This window comes from Platalea leucorodia (assembly GCF_965183815.1).
Source record: "Platalea leucorodia genome assembly, chromosome: 4".
Classification (NCBI taxonomy): Eukaryota; Metazoa; Chordata; class Aves; order Pelecaniformes; family Threskiornithidae; genus Platalea; species Platalea leucorodia.
In genome coordinates, this window is record NC_138826.1 from 95,684,726 (window position 1) to 95,705,573 (window position 20,848).

A 20,848-nucleotide genomic window follows, 5' to 3' on the forward strand; every position below is an offset into this window, starting at 1 on the left:
AGTGAAGAAAAATTAAAACCAAAATCTTTGTATCTTTTCTGCTGCAGAAAACTGTGGAATGTGCAAGGAGAAATTTATACAATAAAATTAAGTGTCTACTCAGTAATATGTTGAAGCACGAGCATGCAGTAAAACACCTTTGTCTACCATGTCTAGCCAAGGAACTGCAAATTATAATAATTTACAAAAACCAAGCAGGTATTAAGTTATACTCCTCTAATAGGATTTTTGTAGTCCAACTTATTCTACGGGGTTAACAAAACCAGCTGTTTTGGAGAACTTTCCTTTTTGGCAAATCCTGTCTCCAGTCTAGAATTCATCTCACCTATTTTGAACATCTGCAGTGTGGATTTTGGTATCTGAACTAACCACCTTTTACAGTCCAAGTGAAGAAACAGGCCCTTCCATGTGTGATTTACTTCAGTGTAAAGTAACTGTCTGGCCACGCATCTCCAGAATATTATGAACGTCGTCCTAGAAGACTGTAAAGCTTTCTGTGCTTTGGAGAGGGATAAAGTAAGATGAATAATATTTGCATAAGGAAAAAAAAGCTTTTGAGAACACAGTGAAGTCCACACTATTGAAGGTTAACTCTACGATGGTTGCAGGGACGCCAGAACAAGTTATATACATACAGCTTGGATTCAGAAGTGACTTTGAAGCTGAACAGAGCCTGAGCTACGAGCCCTGCAAGTTCTGTGGTGAACATGTTTGGTTGCATTTGTGCCACATCCCTGAACCTATCAACGCTGGAAAGCACACTGTGGATTCAGGTCTTAATTCCTGCTCAGTAGCAGCCCTGACACTGAGGTGCGCCAGCACCATCTTGAACAATGCTCCTCGTTCTGTGAGAGCTTTTTAGTTGGGTGCAATGCTATGCAATGCTCAGCATCAGTAGACACCTTTATTGTCCTGTGAACTCCCTGGGAAGGATTCCCTACCAATTCTGTAAAAAGATTCCATCATTAAAGCTGCTGCTAAGGTAAATAACTCCTAAATGTTAAAATGAAATGATTTGCCAATTCTCAGAGTGTTAAAATTCCTATTTTGATGGAAATTAGAAAGAACAAAGCATAAAGTTCCATGATATACACTTTCTAAAATGACCTCATTCTTGCTGGTACCAAGCTTTGGTCCAATACCTTAACTCCTTATTTCAAACACTGGAGCTTCTGCTTGTGGCGAAAGGTGCTGATACACCATCAAACAAATAACTGTGCCTATAAATGTATTGGCTGAGCAAAATACTGCTGCCATCTGCTTTCAACACTCAATACCATCTTTGATACACTTCATTTAACTATATTTTTTTACACAACTATATTAAACTATCACAGAATCACACAATAGTTGAAGTCAGAAGGGATCTCTGGATGTGTCTTGTCCAACCTCCCTGCTCAAAGCAGGGTCAACTGGAACTGGTTGCTCAGGACATTCTTCAGTCCAAGTATTTTGAATAACTTGCTGGATGGAGACTCCACAGCCTCTCCAGGCAACCTATTCCAATGTCTGACCACCTTCACAATGAAAAAGTTTTCCTTATGTTTAATTGGAATTTCTTGTTTTTCAGTTGCTGCCCATCACCTCTTGCCCACTCGCTGGGTGCTAATGAGAAGAGTCTGGCTCCATCTTGCTTAGTTCCCTCTCACCGGTTATTTCTACATGTTGACAAGATCCTCCTGAGCTTTCTCTTCTGGAGGCTAAATAATCCCAGCTCCCTTGGGTTCTCCTCATATGTCAGATGCTTCAAACCATTAATCATCTTAATCCTATCACTGAGAAGTTCAGCAGAGGGTTTGAGGGCATGCATCTTTGATTCTTCTCCTTTTAGAATCATAGAATCGTTAAGGTTGGAAAAGACCCTTAAGATCATTGAGTCCAACCATTAACCTAACACTGCCAAGCCCACCACTAAACCCTATCCCTAAGCACCACGTCTACCTGTCTTTTAAATACCTCCAGGGATGGGGACTCAACCACTTCCCTGGGCAGCCTGTTCCAATGCCTGACCACCCTCTCAGTGAAGAAGTTTTTCCTAATATCCAACCTAAACTTCCCCTGGCGCAGCTTGAGGCCGTTTCCTCTCATCCTATTGCTTGCTACTAGGGAAAAGAGACGGACTCCCACCTCGCTACAACCTCCTTTCAGGTAGTTGTAGAGAGCAATAAGGTCTCCCCTCAGCCTCCTTTTCGCCAAACTAAACAACCCCAGCTCCCTCAGCCGCTCCTCCTAAGACTTGTGCTCTAGACCCTTCACCAACTTCGTTGCCCTCCTCTGGACACGCTCCAGCACCTCAATGTCCTTCTTGTAGTGAGGGGCCCAAAACTGAACACAGTACTTGCGGTGCGGCCTCACCAGTGCCAAGTACAGGGGCACCATCACCTCCCTGGTCCTGCTGGCCACACTATTTCTGATACAAGCCAGGATGCCATTGGCCCTCTTGGCCACCTGAGCACACTGCTGGCTCATGTTCAGGTGGCTGTCAACCAACACCCCCAGGTCCTTTTCCGCCAGACAGCTCTGCAGCCACTCCTCCCCCAGCCTGTAGCGTTGTATGGGGTTGTTGTGACCCAGGTGCAGGACCCGGCACTTAGCCTTGTTGAATCTCATGCAGTTGGCCCCGGACCAACGATCCAGCCTGTCCAGGTCCCTCTGCAGGGCCTTCCTACCCTCCAGCAGATCGACACTTCCACCCAACTTGGTGTTGTCTGTAAACTTCCTGAGGGTGCACTCAATCCCCTCATCCAGATCATCGATAAAGATATTGAACAGGACCAGCCCCAATACTGAGCCCTGGGGAACACCACTCGTGACCGGGATTTGACTCCATTCACCACCACTCTCTGGGCTCGGCCGTCCAGCCAGTTTTTAACCCAGCGCAGAGTGCACCCATCCAAGCCGTGAGCAGCCAGCTTCTCCAAGAGAATGCTGTGGGAGACAGTGTCAAAGGCCTTACTAAAGTCCAAGTAGACAACATCCACAGCCTTCCCCTCATCCACTAAGTGGGTCACCTTGTCATAGAAGGAGACCAGGTTAGTGAAGCAGGACCTCCCTTTCACAAACCAATAGGAACAGAATGATTGCTTTCTACTTTTCAATATTTTTTAAGTGCAAGATGTAAATTTCATAACGAAACTCAAGTACCAAACAACAGAAACCAAGAATCTTTGACATGCAAAAAATTTTAAGAGAATTCCAAAATTCTCACCATGTAAAAAAAAAATTGTTTATCTTAAAATAAAAATAAAGCAATGAACTGCAAGTTTCTCTTATAAATAGCCTTGGTCACTCCAGTTTTGCACCTACCATTTTGGAATTCTGTTTTTTGTTGGCTTTATTTTCATTTTGCATAGGAGAGGGGAAGTCAACATCTCAAGTGAGGCTCCATGGAATGCTTTTTTTGATAAATTACGATCACAAAGCAGCACGAAGCCTTGAAGCTATATATCTGATGTAAAAATAAGGATAGTACCTTCTGTGGGATGTAAAAAACACACTAGATGCCGAGAACAGAACTTACAAACCACTTCAGTAAGGTACTTTAAATGATCCAGATATTACATGATAAGGTGATACACGCCTGCATTTTGGTAGGTGTGAAAGGATCTCAGGTACCCAAACACTGTTTTTCCTTATGTTCTTTTGATAATCTCACTACTAATAGGAGAAGATGTGAGCAAGCAACAAGTCAATTGTCTCTATGGCAAAACTTATTGTCTGGCCTTACTGTATTTTTCCATCACCACTTCCTCTTTCTTGTAATTCTTATTAAAAAATGTTATTTGCAAGCAGGCCAATTTCCTGAACACTTGTATGGCAATTCAATTTAATTTATTAAAGATAAAATGGTGAGAAAGATATCAGGGTTTCAGGTTCACGGAATTGTTTAAGACAACTAATAAACAATGTAGCAAACAGAGGAGTATTGATGGTATGGAAAGTATTTAAAAATGTATGCATGTCTATATGTGACTAAGACTATTACAGCCTGCATTTGGACTCTTCCTAAGTGTACGTACAAGTTTCTGACTTGAATCAGTTAAATTGTGGAGTTCCTCTTCCTGACTATCCATACAAATGGACTAGTATGGCTCCAAAAGTATTAAAAATATAGTTACACACCCTCATATATTAAAAGACATTTTTTTTGTAATAAACTTAAAAGAATATACTTATTTGGATAGTGTATACTTTTAAAATATATCATAAAAGTAAGCTTTTCAGTCTTTAAATGTACCTGACAAAAAGCAGATCCATAAAGAGCAAATGACTGAACATTTGAGTTTTCCTGATTACTTGAAAGGATGTGTTAATGTTCAGTTCCTCAATCAAATAATCAAAGGAACAACCGTACATAAGTCAAAAGCAATCAGTTTAATAGTAAGATTTCCAAGACTCCATCTGACTCTTCAAAAGCTAACCAATTAATATATATTTTTTTCATTTACAATATTACTGTCATAGGAAATCAAAATAGCAGTGACAAATGTTCTTTTAATAAATGAGTTTTAGTACTAATGTAATGCAAATTAGTTTCGCCTTCAGCAAATGATGGAGCTACCAAAGCTTCCATTTAAAGAAAGAAGACTTATGCAGGTATTTACATGAATTTCATTAGCATTCCATTATGTGTATGTGACAACAATATCAGTATTATTTTGAGAACTGAAATGCTGTGGCTGTATCAAGTTTTAGCATGTTGATCTGCACTGTCACATAAATTAATAGTGATATTATCAGGAAGACAGATGAGGATCCTTCATCAACAGGAAATTATAGCACAGACAGCATGCATCACATATCCAGTAATTTTAATATTCATGATGGAATATTTTTTTCTTTTATGTTTGTGAAGCAGCATGGGACTCCGCTGCCTGAAGCCCAGCAGTTAGGGCTGCTGCTGTCACAGCAGCTCACCCCTTTGCATGCGAGAAAGCCTGAGCAAACCTGCCACCCAGTGACTTGAGCTGAGAACTGCCAGAGATGGAAGTGGGAGGCAGGAGAAAAGCCCTTGGCTTACGAAGGAAAAATGTAAGAATACGGTAATATATGAATGAATCAGAAATATTGGAAGTGCATATTACTTTTGATTACATCCTATATAAACCTTTGTATTGGATTAGTTGAATTTGTTAAAAAAAATCTGCATTTGTAAGTACTTAAGTGCTGAATCACTGAATAACTACACATCGCAATTCCAGACTTCAAATGCAATCCTACCGCCTCCTCTGTCCTGAGTGATACAGACTGAGCTGCCCATGGAAGAGGAACAGAGATTATCTGCACTTACTTTGCATTTGAAAGCCCAGAACTGAAGCTTAGGAATGCAAAACAAGCAGCTGCCCCTGCTAAAATAATTTCTACCGGTATTGATCAAGTGCAAAAAGAACACAACAAACCAAGAAATATCCTTCAGGAAGATGGAGTACCATACTGACAAATAAATTAATTGATGTTTGGATCTAACCTGCTTAACTTTAACTGTCTAAGTGCATTAAGAGTTAGTCACTCTTCAGCTGCTTCTGCATCCTATGGAGTACCCATCTCTATAACCTACTGAAAAAGGAAATCTTCCGGCACAAGATTCAAGACCCATATGAAGTGAACCACCTCTTTCTCTGTCTCTGCAGACCACAGAAGGTCTGTAGAGACCAAGCTAGCCTAGTAAAGCTAGGCTAATTTGTTTTTAAAATCAAGCACTTTTTATTGAAGTGTCTAAAGTATTGTGGAGTTAATCAGAATTTGGGATCAGGAGATCCAGGACCACTGGCTATCTGGAAGATGAAACAGGTGGCTATGAACCTAAATATTAAGTCAATCTTCACAGAGAATTACACCTTACACACTTGCCGAGGCCCTTATTTGGCCCAATTTTTGTTCACTTGAAGTGCTTTGCTACAAAGTGCCCTAGAATTGGAATTACATTTCAGAATTAATTTCCCCTAAAAGAAAAAAAATCTAGTTTCCTTCTATTTTCATTATTAAGAGGAAAACCCAAAAGTGTATGTCAATGATATAAAAGCTTTTGTTCAACATATGACCAACAGATGGAGAAAGTTCAGGTTCCTTCCTCTTGCATTACATGCTCTTGCATTACGAAGTCCACTGGTAAAGGCGTTTTTACCTTCTTTCCACACCAAAATCACTGATTCATCAACACTTTCAGCCTGATTTTCTGTTCATGGAACACAATTTCTTTGTGGGACTTCTGTCAGGTAACTAAAAGCAACCAACTAAATAAAATTTGACAAAACCAGAGTAGTTTTATTTGCTCTTTCACAAGGAATACATTTAATGGGGTTTTAATCTTTAAGCTCTTATTTTCACTGACACTCAGACTCATTTCAGCCTTTATCTAGGGACAAACTAATTCCATGAAGAGGTGATTCAAGCTTTTTCAAAGTACTCCTATGCGCTGATTAGTACCAAAGCGTAAATACAAAACTATCAAAAGCATGGCTTCATAGCCACATGCAGGGAATGTTTTAAACGATGCTAGTGTACTAGTGTAGATCTACATATTTTGTAATTCTTGAGGCAACACAAAATACACTGCAAACTGCTTAGTACCCTGCTACTAAGTCTGGACATAGACTTTTGGGAAGTTTATTGCAGAAAGGGTTTCAATGGGGTTTTTTTTCAATGTTATGTCTTTGGGTTTCAATGTTTTTCAGCTGATTTTAGCATACTTCTACTGGCTTGTTGGACAAGGACTTGTTCTCTCACGGAAAGAGAGCAGTGTGACTTCTTAGGGACGTTTACAACTCAGCAAATGAGCAGGCTGAGGCAACTCTGACTCCTCAAAGGACTGGTTTGTTCTAAGTCAGACTAGAACAGTTACGCTTGAAACATGGAGATAGAGAGACATTGAAAAAGAAAGAGCGAAAAAGAATCTCTTGGTCCATGGAAAATCAAATAATATTGCCAGCCTAGGAGAAAGACTCTGCAGGAGGCACCGTTAATATGGTAGATCATTTTGAACACAGAGCTGAAACTGAACGTGGGCCCTGGCGTTCCCGGGCACTGCAGGCACCATTAGCAGTTTCTCTAAACACCATTAGTGTTTCTCTCCACATCCACAGTTTCTCTTGGGAGCACAAAAAAAGGTACCTAAATTTGAGGATTTTTGTATCATTTAAACCCAGAACAACAGAACAAACATATACATGTGGGCAACCACTCTGAGGTTGTTGTTGAATATTAGGTAAATTAGCATGTGATTAGACATAACCAGAAGGGATTTCTACTCGAGGTATTAATTTTGAATAAGCCTGATAGAAGACTGTGAAAAGATACTATACATGCAAACACGAAAGATCTATGATTCCTCTTTCTATGTGCCAAAATGAGTGTCTTTGTATTAACTTGTTTAGCCTTCACACAAACTCTTCTTGCTCAGTGTTTACAGACTGTTTGACTCCTACCCACCATCTGGCCCGGCCTTGTGCCAAATTCCAGAAATGTTGATGAGAGAAACATGGGTAAGTAAAAGTGAATGCATATGCACACTTTTTCGAGATAATTTGCACCCTGTTTACGATCAAGCTACTTACTTACCAGCTATATTCACTATTAATCAGGGTGGGATTTAACTGAGGTACCAAAATACTTACGTCAATTTAGATATCTGATTTCAGGTATCTAACTGCAAGTGTCTACATGTCTGTAAGGTGTCTAAATTGTAATTTTATTTTATGTTCTTAGCCTACTGCATTTTTCTAGACCTGAACCAACACAATAGAAAAAGTAAAACAGAAAAGACAGCTATTTACAGTAGAAAAAACTAGGCTTTCATGTATTAAATAAGGATCTATAGTATCTTACCATGACATTCCTTTCATAATGTTCGTGCTCTTTCTCAAAATCTATTACAAAGCCATTTAGAGACCAAATAAATGTCAGGTCTAATGTGGGATCATGGGATGCAATGCATTGCATGGTAGCATTCTCTCCAACGGTGACATCAACATTCAACGGAGCTAAAGTAATCCTTGTAGCTTCTGTGAAGTTAACAGCAAACATGGAAAATTCCAATAAATAAATGTTTATCCAAATGTAAGCTCAGCTCCATAACTGTTTGATTATACATTAAACGTTCCCTCAAACTCTAGTTCACATGTTATTCATGCAGCTATATTTCAAAGGACCAAACTAAAGAGAACAAAGGAAACCTTTTGCAACTGAAATGCCTGACTTCTATTTAGCTGTCCTTTGAAAATGGCTATGTTTCAGTCTCTGAATCACATTACTGACTATGTAAAGCTATTTTTATTCATTGACTATATCTCAGGTAGAAAGAAGACAGATGATGAATCTTATGTGACTTGTGTTGCATTTCTTGTTTTAATTATAATATTTCTTATGTTTTAAAACCTGTCTCTTTAACAAATGGAAAATTCTACTCAGTTGTCAGGCTGAGTCAGATTTCCATTAGAGCACTGGAGAGACTGAGATCTTAATTTATCTACTGAGAAACAATATAATGGATGCATAACAGACTATGCAAATAGCTACATGTGGAAAGGAAAAGAAAATAATACAACAAAAGGAAGAAAGCTGTATATATATCCCTCAGCAATGCCTCTTATTATTACAGAAGCAAAAAAAGGCAGAGATCTCATGACACTTGCTAGAGATCTTGGTACAAGAATCAAACTCATATGGCAAATTAGCAACACTGTTCTGGAGGGGACTCACTGGATCACTGAGACCTGTTCCTTTTCTTTCAAATATTATCATAAAACAAAAAGCCACAGAATATCTTCCTCATGCCATGACATATAATATCTTTCCCACCAATAGTAGAGTGGGAGTGGGGTACCAAAACCTGGAAGACAAAAGCCCTAAGAAAAGAGCTATTTCTACTAGTTAAGACCTAGGTTTGAGCGTGCTCGAAGGAGCACACTACATCCCACGATACACAGAACAGCAAAAAATCCTCAATAAAGCCAATATTTCTTATCCATCTGCCTTGGAGAGAAACCTTTCCCTGGATCCTACTCTAGTAATCTAAAACCTGCTTAATACTGAGACTATGAGAATGGCACAACTACTGGCTTTTGCAGAATGGAGTATCTCATAGTGCATTGGAGCAACCTGTTAACATCCGATCTCTAAAGTCCTAGCTATAGACACAGGCTTAGGATACCTGCTCCATTCTAGCGTTGTACTTGTAGCATTTGGTTCTACCACCAGTGATTTTCTAAATATTTACGTACTCTACCCCAGTCTAAGAAGTTGCTGAAAGAGTGGTCCAGTGGCAGTAAACAAACAGCACGTGGGAAAAAACATCAGACTTTGCAGTGCCTGTCAGCTTCAGATTTAACTTTTTAATTTCCTGTAGTCATGTGCAATGTCTGAGAAGTTTTATGGGCCACACAACGTGCTTGGGAATACCATTTTCAAAGCATTCTTCGTCAACCCTCATCATTGTCCACAATGTGAAAATAATTTTTAAATATGTCATCTGACCCTTCTGTTTCCTCTGTGATGCAAGGGAGATGTCTTAGTCTTTTGGTTTTCCTTTTTAGATGAATCAGAGCAGAATTCACCAAAATTTTACAATTCTTTATACCTCGTTAATAATGTTTATAAGCATATGATTTAAGTGTTTCACAGTGTGAATTTAGTATGCAAATGTTCTTCCTGATTTTAGAAGGTATGATATAACTATGAAGGGGATGGATATTTATTTACATAACCCTTCAAAATAATGAAATGCCTGAGGGTAATATTAAGACATATAAAACTGCAGAAGATGATAAAAAGTAACTGCAAACATTAAACAAATCTGATTAACCAAAATAAAGTCTTACAATTCATTTGGTACAATAAATTTGGTATAAATCAGCCAGAAAAATGCCTTCATACGATGTGATGATAAAGATTAATTCTTACATTAGTACATCAATATTGTGGCATTGAACTGTCACATCCAGCATGATTTCTGGAACAGATATTAAAAAATGTATTTGATAAATGACTCTTCTACTATCAGTGATACTTGATAGACATAGCTGTTCATGAACTTCATCTTTCCTGTCTGTATTCTACAGCTATTTATTTATTTGACATCAGATTTAAAATACACAATTAAGGATATCAGTACTCAATCAGTAAATACTAATACCCACAAAGGAAGGGAATGTAGTAGTGCAATCATATGGCTATACGCCCCGATCTCACAAATTTAATGCATGTTTCTTTAACTGCAATGCACTCTCTAACTTGCTTACCCCACCAAAAAAAAAAAAAGAAAAGAAAAACTAAGGAAGGTCAGTTAAGAGTCCCATTTCTCTGTTTGAGTCATGGCCCCAGAATCACACCTTAGCCTGAGCGCTAAGCTACCAAATTGAATGAATGCATTAAAATATGTCAATTTAATGGATCAGATTTAATAATCTCTTATGGAAAAATCAACCCTGAAAATGGAGATACAGACTCAGAACTGGTGCAAACATACCCAGTCTGTATTGAGCAATATGCTTTAAAAGCATCAATTCATTGTTTAATGAGCAATTAAATTAGAAAGAAAAGATATAAAATAGCTTGCAAAAGTAGTACAATGCTGGAACAAAAATCAGTGATTTTGAATTAAGGGATTCTACCTGAAACAAACTAATGCAATTTAGAGGTTTACCTGTCATTTCTAGAACACCAGTGCTATTAGCTTTTCCTCGGTTATTTTCTGCAAAACAGGTGTAGCGACCTTCATCCAGCTTTGTGATATTGATAATTTCCAGGCTCCCGTCATCCCAGATACGTATGCTATTGAAAGTGCAAAAAATACATCAAGAGAAATTAGGTTTTTATATTAGAAAGCAATACTTTCAGTAGAATTGTAGTAAGTGAAAGGACAAACCACAAATATCTCTTGGAAGCTCACATCTAACTACTGCATTTATAAACACTCCTATAGTAAAAAATATTTAAACAGACTGTGGCGTGATTAGATGCTTCACGTTGCTGGAGTAAGAGAGTGTACTTTTATGCATTTCTAGTCATTCAAATATTTTTCTTACAGTTTTGTGATCCAATTCAATTCTGAAATGTGAACAGCACCAAATAGACTGATTAAAGTTGGATACCCTGCTAGCTATTTGGAGCTACGCTGCCAGGAACATTTTGGCATATCATTTTCCTGAAATTACACATTCTTCTGCCCCTGAAATCTGCAAAAGTGAGAACTAGCCTACAGGATAAATAGAAACATAAGGCAGAATTTTTAAGACTCACAGTGTCCTCTAACAGTCAATACTAACCGGCTCCCATTTACAAGCAATTCTGTTCCTTTGCTCCATGAGAATTTTGGCTTAGGAGCAGCTTTAGGCTTGCATTCAATGATTACACGGCCTCCTTTAGCTGCTAGGATTTTCTTCTTCATAGGGTTCAGTTCAAAAGTAGGAGGTGAAGCTGAAAGCAAAAATTAACACAAGTACTGCTGTTAGTGATGTTTCTGCAGAATACAGTTTGTTTGCAACATAAAGGTAAATGACAAAACTATTGAATTGTATACAAGTGCCCATTTTTCAGAGCAGTGAGAAAAATATTAACGATACAGAGATGTGGTGAGAAGTAGATGGTGACCTGAAAGAAACAGAGAAAATCATTATGTAGTTCTATGCTGTGTTACACCAGAGGTTTCTTTCTGTTGATTTCTGAACCTCCACCTAAGTTTAATCTAACAAGATCAAAGTCCCTGGAAATCAATAGAAAGTTCCTCCCTTTCAAAGGCCTTTTGATCAGTCCTAATAAAATTTAGATTCCTAGAGCCCAACTTCTGTAAAAAGTTGCTCACTCGATCGTACTTTCAAATAATAATTAGGTTTACTTTTCAGTGGTTTTAACCCCCCTCTAGCAACTTTAAGGTTGTGCCCTTCTTCCTCTTTGTAGTTTTCTGTTTGGCGGACTGGCCTTAGGTGTACTCTCAGATGTGCAAGAGTAATGAGACATGACTGTAGCGAGCACCACACTTAGGTATCTGAGGTCAGACCTTTGCTTATTGATTTTCTCTTTATTTGTAACCCATGCTTTTAATTATTTTGTGTCTCGGCGTACCATCATTGTTAATCATTCCAGCAAGCGTGTGCACAGCTTGAGGAAATAGGGCTCTTAGTTAATTATAGCAGTACAGAGAAAAACTCTGATAAACATCCACATCTTACCAATGCTGAATTTTGAAAATGTGCATGCAAAAAGTGCTTGTTTCTGGGTAATCCAGGCTGGTAGTGAGTACATAGCAATGGAAGAACAGTGAAGAACGAAGTGTTGCTGGGCAATGGGTTGGGGAAGTCAAGAATAGTTTAGCTCTTGGGAAAGTCTGAAGGCAAGTGTGAGATGGAAAGAACCCAGGGTAAATACTGCAGGGAAATCTCCTAAGAAGGCCATGTGATACAGCCAGTACGCCTGCTCTAATGACATCAGTAAAAATGTCAGAAATTGCTTTAAGCCTGAGCACTCTGGATCCGAAAAGCAAACTTTCAACAGGGTGCTGCTCAGGAAAACACAAAGGATATTAAAAAGATATATTAATCTATATCCAGCCATCAAATGGGAGAGACAGTTATATTGCACACCAACATTGCAGCTGGTCCGAATGGGTTGTGGAAGGCAAAAGCAAAGGGGAGAGTGAAGAGGACTGGTGACTGACAACATGGTTTCTAAATAAGCAGATTTTGCCCCACAGAGGAGTGAGCATGGGTGAGCAAAAAAACACTTCTCAACCAATTTTGCAAGCTTGAGAGGGTAGTCAGCAACTCTACGTGCTTCATATAATTTCTGCATTACCAGTTCCTCTGAGGGGTAACAACAGCAGGCAAATATCAGAAATAATACAGCAAACATGCCCCATAAATTAGTAACTTGGTTCCTCAAGTCGTTACCAATACCCAGCTAGGGAGCTCAAATAAACCCCACCTCACCTAGATTCCGTGAGGGTTCTTAGCTTTATCCTCACAGGAATCTGTTACCAAACAATGCTTGCAAATATGACTGCTATCTTACTCAAACCTGAAAGAGTAAATAGAGCAAATAATCCCACTGACCCACAATCTTCAGTTCAGCATTTGCATAAATAATTCCATGCGTGTTTTCTGCTATACATTGGTACATGCCGGCATCGTCGAAGTTCAGACTTTGTATTCTTAGTTCACCTTTCCGGAACTGAAACACAGAATCAATAAAACAACAAGATATTCATGGAGACTACATATGCTGAAGAATTCACACCCATCCACATTTCTTCATTTTTTTTTAGTGACAGTGTTCAGAAGAGAGTCCCTCACACAACATTCAGGCACTGATGAGATTTTGTTTTATCCATGTTACATTTCAGTCTTTGTGACAATGCGTTCACCTTTTTTTAAAGAAAGATTCAGCGTCGATTGGTATTTTTCTGGAAAATTCATAGCTGAGTGGCACTAGACACATCTATTCTTCAGTCCACTGTTATCATACCAATGCAAACACTACTGATTCAGAAATAAGAAACAAGAAATTGCATTCATTTTATGCACATGAGCTTTGTTTCGCCATGCTCATTGTTCAGTATGTTATATTGTATGTACATTGTTTTACAACAGTAAAAGCTCAAAGCAAGTCCCAGTGAGGTAGTCAGAAGATTCTTCTGGGAGGTAGTATAAACTATTTTCTATTACTTTTTTTAATATAAAAAGAAAATTTAGTAAATCGAAATGAAGTACTTCATCTATTTCTAAAAAACACTGTATAAAAATGCACAAAGCGTGGTGAGATATTTTGTAAATTATAAATAGATGTCAATCGGTTTTTGAAAGATCATATTAATAAATTCTGTTTTCTTGTGAAAATGAAGCTGAAAAGCTTTAAACTTTGTGTATGAGTCAACTGGAGTGCACAGAGTAGTGGAAGATTAAAAGAATACTATTTATCTAAAAAAAAAGAATAGATTAAAGGAATTGTATTTCCTGTACTGTTTTACTGAAAAACACTTGAATCAGTTTTTCTACAAGAAATCTTTGTTTCGTGCTAAGTGAAATACCTAATTAAAAATTATCTGATTTAGAAACAAGCTATATTCTCAAGGCAATTTAAATATTTTTGCTATCTTTCATTTGGAAATCGTCTCGTAATATTAACACACAGCATAATCTTCTGGTGTACTACTGGAGAATTACACAACCCTTCCTGCAATCCAGTATGCAGATTTTGTCAGCGAAAGCCAAGTTCAGTGGGGACTGTCAAGCAATTCACTTGCTAAATTACTTGTTTGTAATAACTACAGAAGCTAGAAAACGTCATTGTTTTTTCTGGTTTAAGCCATCTCCATATGGCAGATGGTGATATCTCTGTTCTCCCTCCAACCTCCCACATTTTTCTTAAGATACGCAGCCAAAACAACGCTGCCTCATTGTCTTTTTTTGTTTGCTTGCCAAGATCAGTGTCACCACAGCTCAACAGATGCAGCGTTACATTGTGCCCTCTTCTATTCTCTTTGTTCTTTAAAGGCTCATCATACAGTATAAGCAATGGATATTAAATACGTTGTTGAAATGCCTGGACAGAAAATCTACTTCGTTTAAACAAAATATCCAATGCAATAAACTTAAATTATCAAATGGTACTCATTTAAACTTCACATCACCTAAAATAATGGAATTTTGCAATATTCTGTGGCTAGAAAAAATATGAAAAAGTACATGATGTAGGAACACTACTGATCATTTGAAAATTATTCTTTCTTCTCTTGTCTCTACTGACTCCTTTTTTTCTTATGTTTTTAGACGAAGTCATGTTTAATGTGGTAAAAAGGATTATTTTTAGAGAGAAGCTGACAGACGTTTTTTATCCAGGGAGAAGAACATAGCATTTACTTATAAAGGCCTGGAGAAAAAGGGATATCCACCTCCCAAACATGTGGTAAAAAGGCAAGTTCATGACTCAGAGCTGAATATTAAATAGCCTGAAGAAATGCATTTCAAAACCAAAGAGAAGATTGAGATAAAACTTAAAAAAATAGATTTTAATCCCTAATGCAAGTGGAATCAGCAAATATTTGTATTATTATAATTAATTTTCTTTTAACCTTTTAATAATGCATGCTTCAAAAAATCGTTTCCATCAGCTAACCAATCAATCCTGCGTTAACTATGGCAATGTACTTACCGAGGCACCATTCTTCAACCATCTAATTGTTGGAATAGGGTTGCCTGTAGCTATACAAGGCCAGTATAGGTCACTGCCTATATCCTTTTCTGTGTCATTGATATGTTCCACCCACTCAGGAGCAGCTGAAGAATAAAAAACACGATGCTTTGTAAATATAGCAGTTACATACTTAATTAGCATTACAATCTATTAATTCCATTGTTTTTTCCATGATACTTCAGAGGCCGCACAAAGTAATAATGATAACTCAGCAACGCACCAGCACAAGAAAGAATGAAGATGCTTTTGTCTTACCACATAGACTCAAAATAATTTTAAACTATTCTTTATGAGAAGAAAATATGGAATTGAAATAATGCTTCATGAATGTCCAAAGATAAAAGATATTACTGCTTACACTGACCTGTGGAAATTATTCAGTAACGCCATAAAAATTATAGTTAAATTACATGAAATTGTGCAAAATCATCTATGTACTGACTGGGTCTCCAAGAAAAATATTCTCTTGGTCCAGAGAAGATATTTAAGAAATTAATATTGAAAATGTCCCAGCTTTTACTAAGCAAACGAATCTATTAATTAGCTTTACCTATAAAACCCAGTAACAACCTTCCCACACCAATTTTCAATTTATCCCACTGAAGTTCAAGCACTTAACTGAGGATCTCAACTCAGGAAATGTTCTTTACAGTCAATGAAAAGAGACAGAAATCTTGTAAAGGAAATTCATGTTACCTATGATCTTTTCATGTCACAGTTTTGTGGCAAAAGTCTCAGTCAAGGAGTCAGGTTACTTGGGATGATTCCACTATGAGCAATAAGATACAATTTTTTGGTACCCTCATTTAACCAAATGCATGAGGGGAAGGGACAGAGGCTGAAGGAATAAAGAATTGACTGTAGCTAGTAAGAGAGTTAAGACAGTTAGAAAAGACAAACAAAAGGAGCAAATGAGAAAGCATAACAAATTCAATGGTCTCTTTTTCTTCCCGGCTGTTTTTTCACTTCAAGTGCTCTAAATGTCCTTGATTTCCATTATGCATAAATTTATTAATACTAACAGACATTGCTGTCCAGGTGTATATACAGCTATCATAACCAGACAAATTGAGTAGTTGTTCAGTTAATACACAAATGTTATGCCTAGCATTCAGTGCATGAGTTTTCATTTTGCTCTATTAACTTGAACAGCACTGTGTCAGGATGATGCAATGAGTCAGCACTGACATAAAGTCTGAGAACACAGATGCTTCCAACACAAGTAGAAGCAACATACAGCATGAAGAATAAAATTGTGCTGCCCACCTTGTACATAAACTCTTGCTTGATGTTTATCTTTTCCTTTATAGTTTTCAGCTTCACACTCATAAAGTCCTTCATCTTCATACTGAATATTGAAGATCTTAAGAACTGCACCAGACATGCTTATCTCAGCAGTGGCTGGCATGGGTTCAAGGTATTTACTCCATCTGAGTTCAGGAACCGGACTTAAAAAGATACAGTAAAGTACAAATCAGCATGTTCAAGAACTGGCTGTTAAATTGCAGACTACAAAAAAATGTTTGATGATGAAACATGTATTTTCATTCCCTGGAATATGAAAGCAAACAGTGCTCTACAATAACTTTAAAACATACTTACTTCCCAAGAGCAAAACACTCCAGTGTCACATTTTGCCCCAGGAGAGCATACGTGTCCTTGAACTTCACCTTGATATCAGCAGGATATACTTTTGCACCTAACATGAAAAAAGAGATTCTCAGAAAAGGCAAGGCAGAAACAAATACAGGTATTAAAGTCTCCATAGTTCAAGAAAACTGTTCTTAAAATTCCAGGCCAAATTCTTCTTTACAGTGAATAAATAGCCTGGCCATCCATGAAGTCTGATTTAGCACTGAACTTTTAATAGTAAGGCAGAATTGTTTTACTCAGCAACTAGTTATCATTCTCTGGACGGTAATGCCTAACATTTTTTACAGCACAATGCTTTAACATAAACTCATTTGCTTGCATTTGAAGTGTGATGATGTAGTGTATGTGTGGGTAGACAAAAGCCTGAGTCTCTGTTTTCTACAGATTCTTTTACTGGATGGGATATTTTGCATTACTGTGAATTTAAGCTCAATATTATCTTAGTAAAGGTATGAAGGAGCTAGAGCCAGCAAATCTACAGCTTAATGAGGGCACAGGGATGCAAATGTAATCAAATCTACCTACTGGTGATCCCTGTAGGACTCCTCTTGCAGTTCTTCTAGATGAAGACCTCAGTGTGAGCATTGGCCATGGAAAATTTGCACAAAGATCACTGATTTGTAATTACCCAAATTCAATCACTGTTATTCACTGCAATATGGGAAATTTGACAGACAAAAGGGGCACTGAAATCCTGATAATCAGTTTATGAGGCTCTAGTGACTGACAGCCTGAAGTGGCAAAAGGGAACTTGGTTACAATTCAGAAAACATGCAGTTTTCATGAAGAAATGGCAGAGAATAATCTAGTGACACAAAGCCACATAGGTGTCTTGGGGGATTGGCCATGAAACACAAAGCCTTTAGGCCACTGTTGGATAGGAAATTTCAACAGAGGAAAAGGATTTTCCATTTTCATGGGGGATTTCCTGGGAAAAAAATTAATTCCTGAATCTGTTTATCAACTTTTACATAAATTTTCTGCTTTACAATCATACCCCTTTGAACCAATGCCAGGACCAGAAAAGATATTAAAGATTTGGGGATGAGTACAGGGGCTTATCACATAAAAGAGATAGGGACTCTGGGGGTGAGAACTCTCTTCTCTATGATATGAAAGGGAATTCGTGAATGAACCCAGGGAGATTTCCTTCACAGTTTTCATTGTGGATGGGAATGATTTGGACCTCTGTATCCGGAAAACTAAGTAACATTGTGTAGTAGCCATTATAACTTGCCATATAATTCTCCTCACAGAGCTGAAAGTAGTTATTAATGAGCAAAATTAAAATAAAAAACAGTTAGAACACTGCACGTACATAGTATTTCCAATAAATACTTACGATCAGACTGTGGAATAAGTGGAATAAATTTACTGAATACACTCTTTGTTATTGAAGGGCTGGACACAAAACACGAATAATTGCCCTTATCTGATGCTTCTACATTTGCAATGTAGAGGTTGCCATTTGTCTGGGACACAAATCGTCGTTTATCCAAAGCAATGAACACCGGGAACTCATTTAGAAGCCAGCGATAACTGAGATCATCTGGAGGAAAATATTTTCTAGTCAATATTAAAAAACAATACTATCAGCTACTTAAGCCATGGAATACTGTCTGCGTATAAATTACCTCACTCTGATTTCCAGCTTATAGATCTTTTCTTCAGGAGAGGCAGCTATGTGAGAGAGAATATACGTGTCTCAATAGCCAGCTAATAACCTGTCTACACTGAACATCGAGGTACTGCTGCCATGAGTGCAGATTACTGGGGACCCGACAACAGTGCACACAGCTGCCCTTGGGCACAGCCTTCCCACAGGAACTGGAGTGGGGTGGGAGGAGATGGGCAGCTGCGTCTTCACCTCACGCAACTGAGAAGGTGGGAAGCCCTCACCAGTCTTGCCATTTAGGCAAAACCTTAGAATATTTTAACAAGAAATATGTCTCAGTTCTTCAGTTCTTGCAATACTTAGACATATAGTATGAAAACTAAAACATTATCCCACTTTACACGGTAAAAGAGATGCTAACAGCCAAATTCACCCCTCATGATGGAACTGCTGATGCTTGAGGTTACAGGCATAATCCCTGCAGAGCTCTTCAGTAGCTAATGATGAAAAAAAGGCACTTCCAGAGCATAAATCACCTCATCTCTGACCCTCTGGGGGTGCCTGCTGCTGTTCCATGATTTTAACAGGAGCCCACGATCATTTCTGTTGAAGTGACTTCATTAGGTGGAATGAAGCTGGGCCCTGTCCAAGGCCAGCAGAAAGTCTGGCATGCCACAGTGACATGTACTCAGGTCTTTTGAACGGTAGGCCAAGTGTCCCCTCTATTATCCAGATTAGTCTGAGTAATTTTATTTGTAGTATCAAAACCTATTTGCAAATTCAACAATATCTTTTACCTATGGTCAACTACAAGCATATATTCAAAATGGAAACCTAATCTAAACAGTGATTCTCAAGCTGCATAAAAGTTACCGTTTAAGTCAACTTAAAGGAAACTTTTAAAAATAAATACTAATTTGTCCTCTGCTCTTAAGCAGTTGAAAATGAAGCACTTGAGCTGAATTACCTGGGTAGTGGTAAGGGGGCTCACAAAGAAGCACTGCTCCAACACCTTCTCGCACTTTAACCTCATAGCGTTCCTCAGGTGGAAAGGGATCCAGATCTAGTTTAAAGAAAGGGAGGGGGAGGAAAATTGGGTTTTTCACTACAATTTTTTTAATTATTATTTTCAGCCCTGTAGAGATTAGTACAAAAATACAACAATATATGGCAGACAGAAAGATACCTGTGGACCCATAATGCCAGTTTTGCTCATTTTAACTTTGTCATTATCAACTGCAATGAATTTTTTTACAATATTTTAGTCATCATAATTGCAAATGCCAGGAAAAAAAAAGGGGTGCAGATTGTAGCCCTAAGAGTAGCCAGGTGAGCTACATTTGAAGAAGGAAACTCAGGAAGAGAAAGGAAAATGATTTTACGTTATTTTTCAATGGGCTTCTCCAAAATGCAAGTTTAATTCTTTATTGTAACTTAAAGTGGCTTCTCTAAAATAACCTGGCTGTCCTCCCTGACATCTCCAGCAGCCAAGGGCTGGTAAACAGTTAGCTAAGACACATCTTTTGTGCCAGAGGTTTGGGACAGAAGTGGCTCAGATCCCAGGAGAAACCTTAGCTGACCCTCTTTAAACCAACTTCCATGCAGCAGGGTAAAGAGACTGTTGTAAAAGGGTAAAGAAACAAGTCCTTCGTGGAGCTACGTATCATCCCACAGACTGTGGGAGAACAGTAATGGTAGCTGCAGTGATAAGACAACAGTTGCCTGAGTAACTTCAACTAGGTCAATAATTGCATTTTGCTTATGCTTTTCAGTCTCATTTTGAGTATCCAGTCTGAGATTAAACTATAAACATCCTGAGGCAGGGAACGTCTCTTTTGAAGCTTCTCCATGTCACCAAGCGCAGTGAGATTGTAGAGATCCTGACCAGAGTTCTGCTCTAAATGCTACTGTGGTGTAAACAGTATATCAGTAATAGCCAAGTGCACAGCCTCTGAATGCAATATTCTGCCATAGAAACTACCTAAGCTAACTTCATTCAGATTACTTCAGCTTTCTTCAATGGCAGCTACCCAGTTCTACTAAATTCCCAAGGCTGGCTCTGAGATCTACCTAGAACAAGCTCAAGAGCAGACAGCCAGAAACAATAAAGAAGAAATCAGGACAGAGCTACATAGAAAAAGAAATTAAGTAGAAACCAGAGACTATTCACTACAGTAAAATGCATTGTATAGTTAGATAGATCCAGTAGACACTCTGCATTATCTAAAAATAATTAGTTCCTTAACTTTGTAACAACTGCTACATTTACTAAACATGGTACAGGTAAAGGATTCCTCCAAGGCCAACCACAGCCATCAGACCTGAACGACTACAAGAATCTAGGAAGAAAATGTCATTACGCTTTGTCAAACGCATGGAAAAAAAACCCTAGGAGGG

The 20,848-nt window shown here is 38.1% G+C and overlaps 1 protein-coding gene across 1 annotated transcript in view; it reads right to left on the minus strand.

The window, feature by feature from the left end:
- Positions 1 to 20,848, minus strand: part of CNTN1 (contactin 1) — a 99,252-nt gene that overhangs the window by 55,054 nt on the left and 23,350 nt on the right. Inside the window, exons 4-12 of the mRNA XM_082308077.1 lie at positions 19,419 to 19,514; positions 18,179 to 18,385; positions 16,786 to 16,882; positions 16,450 to 16,631; positions 15,142 to 15,266; positions 13,044 to 13,161; positions 11,262 to 11,412; positions 10,640 to 10,767; positions 7,825 to 8,000 (exon numbers count right to left, since the gene is read on the minus strand). Coding sequence (XP_082164203.1) covers positions 7,825 to 8,000; positions 10,640 to 10,767; positions 11,262 to 11,412; positions 13,044 to 13,161; positions 15,142 to 15,266; positions 16,450 to 16,631; positions 16,786 to 16,882; positions 18,179 to 18,385; positions 19,419 to 19,514 — 1,280 coding nt within the window. The remainder of the gene's footprint in view (positions 1 to 7,824; positions 8,001 to 10,639; positions 10,768 to 11,261; positions 11,413 to 13,043; positions 13,162 to 15,141; positions 15,267 to 16,449; positions 16,632 to 16,785; positions 16,883 to 18,178; positions 18,386 to 19,418; positions 19,515 to 20,848) is intronic.